Genomic DNA, 11,162 nt, shown 5'->3' with positions numbered 1-11,162 from the left:
TCTTGAATTCATTATCACCCCTTTCTTAATGGCACATTTTCTGATATTGTATCTCAGAGACTTTAAACCTCGTAGAGATTTGTTCTACTGACCCATAATGATGGATGTGTGCAAGAACATGTAAATTACTTTAGTTTTGGACCAAGAAAAACTCATGTTTTATGGATGCAGCCTCCGCAGAACAGACTAATAATGCACTGTATCAGCTTGCACTGTGTTTGAGCTTGTAATAATATAGCATTGCTTGTTTATAGCTCATAATTTTGTCTCAAGGTATATTCCCTCAATTGAAATTCTACAAATCAGTAAATTGTCTGGAGTTAATACAATGAAAGCACTGTTAAGCTTCAAATAAAATCAGTTTTTATCACCGAACATAATCTTCAGACCTGGTTTAATTAAAGATACCTATGGGAGGACTCTGGTTTTAGGTACATGATACCTCACTAAAACATTAACATGACTTTATAATATAAAGTCTCTGATATTAAAGAATTATATTATTAAGACAGTCAACACCAGAGGTCCAGACGCAGACATTCATTTCACCGCATTGAATCATACATCAAGCTGTATCCTAGATTCTGGGAAAAAACACTCCAATAATTTTTTTTTGGATAAGAATATTGCTGTATGGAACATGTATCACTCTCCAGCAGAAATTGAAATATTTGTGGGACACTTTTTATCTAAAAAGGCCCTTTAGCATGTGATGTGGGCTCCAAAGAAAGTAGATTGCAGATCACTCGAAATCCACGTGAGAAAAATTGTGTCTGTCAAAAGAGAATCATACCATCCAGTGATAACAACATAAAGATCAGAAGTATACAATAAATACATAATTTATGGAAACAGATAAACGTAAACAACATTTCAAGGTGGCTATTCTGAGAAACCAGAGGCCTGTACCATAAAAGCTGGATTACGGCCTACTCAGATAACTTCAGGCTTAACCCTGGCTTTTCGGTACCATAAAGGTGGCTGACTTTCTATTGGGCTACGTTGTCGCGGTAACCTATGCTGAACACCTAACCTGCTCCGGAGTAGGATAAGTTCAGGATAAGAGCTCAGCAGGTATAACGGCCTCACCTACTGACCAATCAGAGCTCAGCGGGTATAACAGCCCCACCTACTGACCAATCACTTCTCTTGGAAAATGGGCCGTCTGTTTTATGAGAACCCGTGGATGTTGGTGCACTGCTTGTGCGAAGAGCGCTCAAACCCGAGAGAATATTTAGAGATCGCTGTAATCCGTTCGAATTGCCTGAACTGTACAAAAGGTACAGGTTTTGGGGAGAGGGGTTACATTACATCTGTCAGCTGCTGGAGCCTTACATCAGTAATTTACCGCACCGCAACCACGCACTGACAGTCCCGCAGACAGTGTGCATTGCACTGAGGTTCTTTGCCACAGTTAATATATTTCTTAGTGATGTTCGTAATTATTATGATGTCCTTAAATCCCTCGTTGGGTTACAAGCAATCCACAGATAAAATGCCATTAATCAATTATTTGTTTAAGTAAATCATGGATTGATTCATTCATTCATAGGTACTTTTATGTATTTCGTTGGCGATGCCAAAACCTCGGGAAGAACAAAGTATATAGAGCTATTCATAAAGTCGCGGGGGCTACAATCACATGCCATAACGAAAAATGTCATACACACATACATTTATGGAACACACAAATGTTACTGTAGTCAGATATACAAGTGCAGTCATAGTGGGGAAGTGATATTATAATGGCACTAACTTCCGCATTGACACAGTCGGCAATTTTGTGTCAGCGATCCTTGTGCCGTTTGGCAGCTGCAACTGTGTTGCTTTTGCCTGGATTATTGATTTGTATTGCTCGTATTTATTATTATTGTTTGCTCCTCCGTTGTGAAATATGCATGCTCGGGCCAGTTTGTTGCATGTTTACGATTGGTCGCATGCAGCAACCTCCGCCCTTTTTATGTGAGCACGCACAGATCTAGAGTGGACATGCCTGAATTGAATTTGTGAGTTGATAGCCGGCTTTATGGTACCGAAAATCCGGAGGGCAGATGTCTCGGTAAGTGAAGCCAGATAAGTAAGAGGAAGCCCGGCTAGGTTCATTAAGCTTTATGGTACAGGCCTCAGATGGACTTCAACAACAACAACAACAACAAAGAATTGATGGAGAAGGCTTGATGTGACATTGACAGGCAATATGGAGCCATAGACTTGATTAACCTCAAAGGTTTCACATACTGTACCGGTGTTTGCTTAAGGTTTTTACATGGGAACAAGCATGTAACAGGAAATGTGTAAATACATGGGCCGTGGAATACTAACAGTGATTGACAAGTGAGCAGAGGTAGAGGAAAAAATTCAAGTTCACCTTTGCCTCAAACATGTTTTCTTCTGGAAATCTCAACACAGAGAGAAAAACGGCAGGTGTATCATCATCATAGATGCTGTAGGTACCAAACAAAACATTTCATACAGTGAGGGAATACTTGAATTTATTTGACAGACCAATTCTGATATTTCATAAACTTTTGCCTTTGTTTAGATGTGAGAAACAGAACACTGAACACTGAACATGCAGCTTCTAAAGCCTGAATTGTTTGCAGCTCCAATGTAAGAAATTCACATTAAATCTTTTTCAATGCAACAAACATTATTTTCATTGCAGTCCATCTTTTTGTCTTTTCGTAGGATAACAAAAATGTTATGGATTGTTTGGCATAGAGCAGCAAACAACCCAAAATGTTTTGCACATCGGCTCTGGATAGTGGAGCAGATGTACAAAATGATTTTTCAAATAACTTTCATTAACATCATAAGACAGGGCAAACTTGCCCATATCCAGACCTGGATCAAAGTCTAAATAACTTTTCAGCATTCCAGAGACCAATTCTCTTGACATACCATGAGATATTCTGCTCACAGTGAGACAAAGAGACAAACAGCTATGAAAATATGTCGTTGGCAGAGGTAACTATCCAATGTGTCTGACTATGATTAAATGAGATTGGTTAATATAGCACCAATACTTGCTAATACTAATGCCATTTAATAAAAAAAACAAAACGAAAGCAAAACTTCAATTAAATGAAATTAAGAACATGTCTCTCATTTGGGTGAAATTTCTTCAAGTCATGAGTTTGTTCAAAATTCTACTGATCTGCACAGCTTTGTGGTTTAAGTTGATCTGATCCGTTTCCATTTGATCCATATCTTAAGCTGAATCATTCAAAATACATCCCAATTAAGAGCTGCACGAAAGGCAATTCTGTTGGAAAAAAGATTTTCCACTGTGCTATGCACAAGATTGTTGAATACAAGTTATAGGATGTAAAATGAAGTATTTTGCGTGTTTACAAATGGGAGCTTCAAAATTCAAAAGCTGTAGGAATTTCATACTCTTACCTAAACTAACAGGTCACTTATTTGGTGAGTTAGATGAAATAATATTCATGATGGACACTGTGTACTAGCTCCCATCAATGAATAGAATATTATTATCTACCGATGGTGAGAGTTAAATGGAAAATGTTTATCACGTTCCCAAAGGTAATATCATGTGATGTGTGGGGCGGCTAGGTGGCGCAGTGGGTACTGCTGTTGCCACACAACACGGCGGTTTCGGGTTCGAGTCCCGCTCCGTGCGGAGTTTGGATGCTCTCCCCATGTCTGCATGGGTTCTCTCCGGGTTCTCCGGCTTCCTCCCACCTCCAAAATTAACTTCAGGTTAATTGGCCAGTCCCAAATTGCCCGTAGGAGTGAATGTGTGTGTGTGCATGGTTGTCTGTCTTTGTGTGTGGCTCTGCGGTGCACTGGCGTCGTGCCTGGAGTTTCCCCCGCCTCACGCCCTATGGCAGCTGGGACAGGCTCCAGCTCCCTGTGACCCGCTGCGGTGGATACAGCGGAAGACAATGGATGGATGGGTGAGATGTGATGTGTGCAAAGTCCTCTAGTGAAAACAGAGACCATTTCAAATAGTTTAAGAGACACAGAAAAGAAGTCAATGTTTTTAACTCTCAATTGTGCTTTAAAGGATGACTGACTTCAGGTATCAATACTTATTTGGACAATTTGACCTTTACATTATTATTCATTTTGTATGCCCACAAAAATAAAATGAACATAAGTATAATAACAAATGACTATATGGAAAAAGATGAAACAAAACATATGCAATAAATACTAGCTTATAAGGCATTTTACTCTGAATAATACAAAACAAACTATGAGAAATAGAATGTCATACTTGGTGATAGTTTGGCAAAGCAAAAGGAGAGATAAAATTAATTAGGTCGCCACAGATTTGTGACAAGGCAACAATTTTGCATTCCCCCCTCCCCTAAATAAGAATTGTGACCTCTAAGAACAAGACATAAGAAGAAACAAAGCTCCACAGGCAACAGACACAGAAGCAATCACACAGAACATAAATACACCGAGGGTTAAAAGGTTAACATTCACAAATTGACATTGTGCAAAAATAATGCTTTCATTTTTAAAAACAAAAAAGGTGAAGTTAAACATCAATGAAGGGCCAAAATGAGGACCTCACTATGATTAGACTGAATAAAATGATGTACAGTACAGTCTAGTTGATACTAGAAATGGTGAGACCAAACCAAAAACAAAAAAATCACTCTCCTTTGTCAAGTTTTTTTAAAGATGAAAAAAATAACGACAAACTAAAAACTTCAATAAACAATGACAGATGAAAGTACATAGAAACTCTTGGTATAAATTCTTATCAAAAATTATTGAAGGACAAAAAGACAAAATTAAGAATGGGGTATTCAACTCAAGGAGGCACTCCTTCTCTCCTTGTATTATTTGGTCTTCATTACTGCAAAATACACAATTCCCTTTCCCTGGACAGATATTTGATCTCTCTCTCTTAAACACACACGCACGCACACACACACACACACACACACACAAAATATCTGATATAAACTGATTTTATCTGGGATGCCCACACTTAAATTGTATATAAAGCAATAAATCAAATCATTGTTGTGATTGTTCTGTTCTTATTATTAAGAGCAAATTAGTAGACATTGTTTCCCCGCAACATTTCCTCTTATTGGAACTTGGATTTTTAGTCTAGTGTGATGATGAACTTTCCATCCTCTAATATCTTTTTTTAGAAATAATGATTAGCACAGACAGCCATTCATTGTGAGCATAAAGGAACAAATGAGTGTGTGTGCGTGTCTGTGTGTATGGGGGGGTATGCTTATTATGTCATCATATTGTGCTATTTTATAATCAAGATAGACATTATGTTTATGGACCACTTACATTGCATTTGTCCTCATTAATCAGCTTTTTATTGTTACCTCTTCAATTGAGATCTGTTATCATTACTGTTAATCTGATTATTTGATATCAGATAATTAGGAGAACTACACTACAACTACTTGACAGATTTACACCAGTTATGGGTTAAGATAGCACCTACTGAACTTTGGTGTGAACTGGATGCAGGGTTGGGTACAGGATGTTTTAGAAATATTGTTAATATTTGTCATTTTAAACATGTTCCCTAAATGCACAGATAATACCACAATTCCACTATAGTTTGTGTTGGGACATGAGATACGCAAGCCAAGTAGCTATTGTTTGACCTTGGTGTAGGCATTAGCTCTGTTAATACCACTCTAGTTACAGTATTTTCTGCACTATAAACCGCACTTGATTATAGGGTGACCATTAAAGGGACAGTACAGTTAATTTTAAGTGACATATATGTTATTCATCATTATGAAAAATAGAAGAAAAAATACATTTTATATTTGTAGCATCATCCGTTTGGTCAAAAAAGCTTAAAATCTGAGCCACAGCAGCTTCCGCATTCAGTGGTCATGTGGGCATCATACGTCACTGGAGCCAAACATAGCTTAGCAGCCATGAGAAACAATGCAATTCTAGACACACTGTGTGTGTGTGTTCTAGATGCAATTAACTCCAAAATATCATGGTTACCTGCACGGTGGTCGTGTCAACAGAACAGCAAAAAGACGCGACTTTCAAATAAATTCACTGTGGAATTAATAACAACAAGAGTTGTTATTAATTCCACAGTCCAATAGTAATAAATGGCGGTTAGCTCAATGCTAACATAATATGGACAATGCCTTGATGGGCTAACGTGTTAGCATTTTTAGCACAATAACGTCCCAGAGGGTATTCTAAAGGATGACAGGTCCTTGTCTTCGCGTCTTTTTGCTGTTCTGTTGACACAACCGTTCACCGCGCAGGTAGCCACGATATTTTTGGTGTAAATCGCGTGTAGAATTGTACTGTTTCTTATTGCTGCTGTTTGGCCCCAGTGACGTATGACGCCCACGTGACCACTGAACGCGGAAGCTGCTGCTGTGCAGATTTTAAGCTTTTTTGACCAAACAGATGATGCTACAGACATAAAATTGATTTTTTTCTTCTATTTTTCATAATGATGAACAACATACATGTCACTTAAAATGAACTTTGCTGTCCCTTCAATGAATAGTTTATTTTATGATTTATTTTATATAAGGCGCACCGGATTATAAGGCTCATATAATAAAAAACAAACTAGTGGCTGTAGTTGCGCTATCCGTCCACTAGATGGACGAATACCTTTAATCAACTGTGAATTGTTATGTCAACGAGGCCAATTCTGAGCCTCATCAAGGAAACCTGATCACTTGATCACTTTTCCATCTTAGAAAGAAGTCAACACGCATGGGTGAGGAAAAACTCAGTTGTTGAGACTTACTGATAAAAGAAGTACAAAATAATGTAGTACAAAATTATTTAAAAACAGAGTGAAATTAGATTTTATTTCTATAGCGCCAAATCCTCATGGATCTTTCCAGATCTCATGGATCTTTCCATATGGAGCTGGTCTAAAGAAGTTTCTTAAGCCCATTTACGGAAAGCCAACAGAATTCTCCAGGCGCAAGCAGTGTAGAGGAAAAGAGGAGAGCAGGGGGATTATTTCCTGATCTGAAGTTCGAGCAGATATTTAAGCTCCAACGTTTGTCTTCATTTATTAATTAAATCTTGTTTCGATTAATCAGTAGTCCAGTCGGAGGTAAGGCGCAGCTATTTGCTGCTACACTATGTGTCCTAGATAATTTTTAACCAGTTTAAATGTCAGGCTGCTAATTTACTGGCAAATGTGACGCTTTGTTTTACTCATAGAACTGACTTTAATGTCGGTGCCTCACCGCCGTGAACCTCACCACCGTGAACCTCACCGCAACGCACACACACAAATGTTTTAGGTATCAACTACATTTGCAAATCAATTGCAGCACACCAGGCAGCTTTGTATAGCGGTGACTCTGCTCTTGAAATTTCAGAAATGGCAGGAAGTTCAGCTTTGAGGGTCTTTCATTCACCTTTATGCCAATTTCTCCCTATGTTTCCGCAAACTGATGTAATGGTCAGTCACTAGATTCCAGATGACAGCACTGACACTCGACAATGGCATTTTTTAGACCAATTAAGTTTAAAGTGGGTTATTTCCGATGGCACAGTGGTTGGGAAATATTGGGATAAGTCAGTAAAACTTTATTAATAGAATTGTTGAAAATTCCCTGTTTTGCTACGTTATTATGATGTTTATTTTTAGTCAGGCACCTTTTTTTTCTTTAGCCGGTTGACGCGAGTTAGCGATATACAATGGTACCTCTACTTAGGAAATTAATTGGTTCCGGAAGAAATTACGTAAGTAGAAAATTTTGTAAGTAGAGACGTGTTTTCCATGCAAATGCCCTAATCTGTTCCATGCCCCCAAAAATTCCGACATGTTTTATAAAGCATAAACATGAATCAAAACATGTAACAAATACATGTTACAATTAGATTATTACACAATAAATGAGAGTTGTGCATAACGTAAAAAACAAAGAATAAAGAATAAAAATGATGGCCATTTACCTTTTAACTGCTGTCCTCATTGTTTTTTGCCCTCTTTAGTTTATGCGCTCTTGCCCCCCCCCATACCGAACAACAGAGTGAATTCTAGTCCTCCTTTTGAACTTCTCCAACCACCCATGCAATGCCTTAAACTCCTTAAACTTCTCGTTTTCATGCTTTTCTATTATCTCTTGCTTTGTTTGTATGGACAAAAAACCCCTTTTTTTTCATCTTTTCCTCTTTTCTCTGTCACCTTCTTGGGGTCCATAGCGAATACTCAAAAAGTTAATACAGTAGTATTTGTGAAAAACTATCAGAACACCTCACGGGTCGAGAGCTAAATGACGAGGACCCTGCATAAACACCAATCTAGCTCCACACAGACATCTGTCTTAGCCAATGGGATGCCAGGAAGATACTAGGTAATAACCAATGGCAGAGCAGCTATGTTGCGTTCAGGAACCTGTGGGAGCTGCGAGTATCAGCCCATACTGTATTTTTACCTTTCGTAAGTCGAAATTTCTACGTAACTAGAGGCAATATTTTCCTGTTGATAAATTTCATAAGTAGAACATTTCTCAAGTAGAGACATTCGTAAGTAGAGGTACCACTGTATGTTGCACGGAGGCTGTTCTCCCGTACCAAAAACCGAGTCGTTCATGAAGAAATTAAGTTCTATACTGCTGCAAGTGATTAGTCAAATGCCAGAAAACTGAACTGTTCCCTGTGCTCTCCACGGGCTGCAGCTCAGCGAGAGTCGGCACTTCGGCAACGCGCCCCGACTACTGTAGTCAGGGGGCGTAGTCCAGCCAGACTACCGGCCAGAGTGCGTTCTGAGAGCGCCCTCTTGTGGTGTAGGGCGGTATGACTGCCGGCCAGACTGCTGGCTTTTTTTTAGCGATCTTGTTTTTAACCAATATTAATATTAATCGATATATAAGCGGCATCGGATTATAAGGCGCACTGTAGGTTTATGAGAAAGTTATAGGCTTTTAGGTGCGCTTTATAGTCTGGAAAATACTGTACTTTTAGTCAAATGAGTATTTCAAATTTCTTAAAGTAGTGAAGCTACTGTCTCTTTCTATGGTGTACTACATCTTGCATGTTAGGTGTTTGTCAGTGCATTCGCTCACTATCCACAAACATTTTTTGTGTCATTTATATAGAAATGCTGGTTGAGACTGTTGATTTACCCAGACCAATCTGCAGATGTTTAAACAACGAACAGAAATAACCCATTTAGTTCAGGGAAGTCGGTCTGAAGTTTACAAAAAATAAAACTGAAACAGTGCTTTGCTAAAGGAACAGCATTTTTCACATTGAACATACACATCTGTTTGAGCTGTTGTAATTTTCTAAAGTGTGATCAAAAATTGGAACATCTGAATAAAACTACATTTGAAAGCTGTGCCACAATTCGTTTTTGTCATTCTAACCAAATCTAACATGTCCCATGGAATAGATTGTCTTGGATCACTGATATCCCTTTTTACTGCCAAAGTGTTCCTTAGTTAATACAACTTACCTATGGAGTGTGTGGCTCTGTGTTCGTGTTGAGAGCAGCCTCGCTCACAACATATTCTTGATGCACAATGGTGAATGGACAATGAAAATTTCATAGCTATTTTTTTGTATACAAGGAGGGACAGGGTGGGTGGAGACTTGGTATATAAACATAACCAAGATGAATATTATCATCATTGTCATTATTAGTCATCAAGATAATAAAGGTCCTTACATGGACATGGACTGACAGACATCACAAACTTTACGCTCTACACTGACTCAAGAAAAAGAGTGAAACAGAAGAGAGGAGACAATACAAGAAAGTGGTTCTTTGCCATTTTCCCCTCCTCTATGCTTCCTATCCTAACGGTGTTTGTTCTTTATAGTCCTGTTTTATCTCATCCACTGCCTCTCCATCTGTGTAATCCAACCTCTCATTTGTTGCTCCTTTAAGCTTGTTTTTCGAGTATGGTACGTGGGACTCTGTAGACCCATTCTTTCCATCTCCCCGCCCGATCTCGGGCTCTTCAGTTGGACATAGTTCTGTGTTTTGAGACAAGGTAGAGGGAATGGGGGGAAATGAAGAGGAGTCTGGATGGGAAGTGACACTAGTTTCAACTGTACTTTCTTTCTCCTCTAACTGTCCTGCCAAAGTCTTCAGCCTTTCCTCTTCTGTCTCACCTTCTTCTTGTCCTCTCTTCCTCCTCTTCTTGGTGCTGCCCAAGGAGCAATCTATGGTACCTTGAGGCAAAGTGGGTAGTGCCATGATGCCACCATGTGGCAAGAACATGTGTGGGTACAGGAGGCCATGGGACATGCTTGGGATCAGGAAAGGGTTGAATGTAAGATGGTTGCCAGTGCCAGTTCCAAGATGTGCAGATCCAAGTTGAGCCCTGCTAGTGGAGGAAATAATGGCTTCTGCCCCTATTCCTGCTGTTTTTTTGCTGGCTTCCACTGCCCCATTTTTCTCCAGGGTTCCTTCCTTTTCACCTCCACCAGATCCCGAAGAGGCAGAGCTCTCCTCAGCAGGCATTTTGTCCAAGTGTCTGGTTGTATCAGTTGTAGATGGTGTGCTTGTTGTGGTGATCTTCACAGCAGATGGTGATGAAGAGGATGTAGAGCTATGGTGAGAAGGTTGTGGTGATGTATGCGTCATCATTGGCCCCACGGTGAACAAGGTATGTTGAGGGACTGCAGCCCCATGGGTGTGTGGAATGCCTTGAAGCATCATAGGCAACATACTCAGCCCATTCTTAGTATCATCTGTAGAATTTCCAGGACCTTGAATGGCTGCAGAGAACCCATGTGGGAATCCAGCTGCCATTATCCCAGAAATGGGAAGTCCAGCAATACCACTCCGGAGGTTCTGCATGGCCAACATGGAGTCCATACTCGCAATTAATCTGCCATTCATAAAAAGTGGAGAGCTGACTGTGGATGAGGCAGAATTGGAGAGAGAAATGAGAGGCTTAGGCATCTCACTGCGAGGCCGCCGTCCACGGCGTCGAGAGCCTGGATCTCTGTTGATGGGTTCTGTCAGGATCCGAGAGAACTTACCCTCAGGAAGGAAACCCTGTGAGAGGAAGACAAGATAATGTGAGCAGTCAGTGAGTTACATATCAGTAGATTACAGTGACAATTCCTTCTACGAAATCCTGAAACACCTTTCTCTGCAATTGATCCTATTCTGGTAAACATTGGGGACTCGAGTCAGACTTTGGACATGTGACTTTGACTTTGACTTGCTATTCATG

General features: G+C 39.7%; 1 protein-coding gene across 5 annotated transcripts in view; it reads right to left on the bottom strand.

The window, feature by feature from the left end:
* Positions 1–826: 826 nt before the first annotated feature.
* chd6 (chromodomain helicase DNA binding protein 6) overlaps positions 827–11,162 on the bottom strand; it is a 184,320-nt gene continuing 173,984 nt past the window's right edge. For all 5 annotated transcript variants that reach the window (XM_068315292.1, XM_068315293.1, XM_068315291.1 and 2 more), the window contains one exon: positions 827–10,981. In XM_068315292.1, the coding sequence (XP_068171393.1) occupies positions 9,767–10,981 (1,215 nt within the window). In that variant the 3' untranslated portion in view covers positions 827–9,766. The remainder of the gene's footprint in view (positions 10,982–11,162) is intronic.

This window comes from Antennarius striatus, chromosome 5 (genome assembly GCF_040054535.1).
Source record: "Antennarius striatus isolate MH-2024 chromosome 5, ASM4005453v1, whole genome shotgun sequence".
In the NCBI taxonomy this organism is placed as follows: Eukaryota; Metazoa; Chordata; class Actinopteri; order Lophiiformes; family Antennariidae; genus Antennarius; species Antennarius striatus.
Note: the sequence above shows the minus strand (reverse complement) of the source record. Positions and strands in the feature narration are given on the sequence as shown.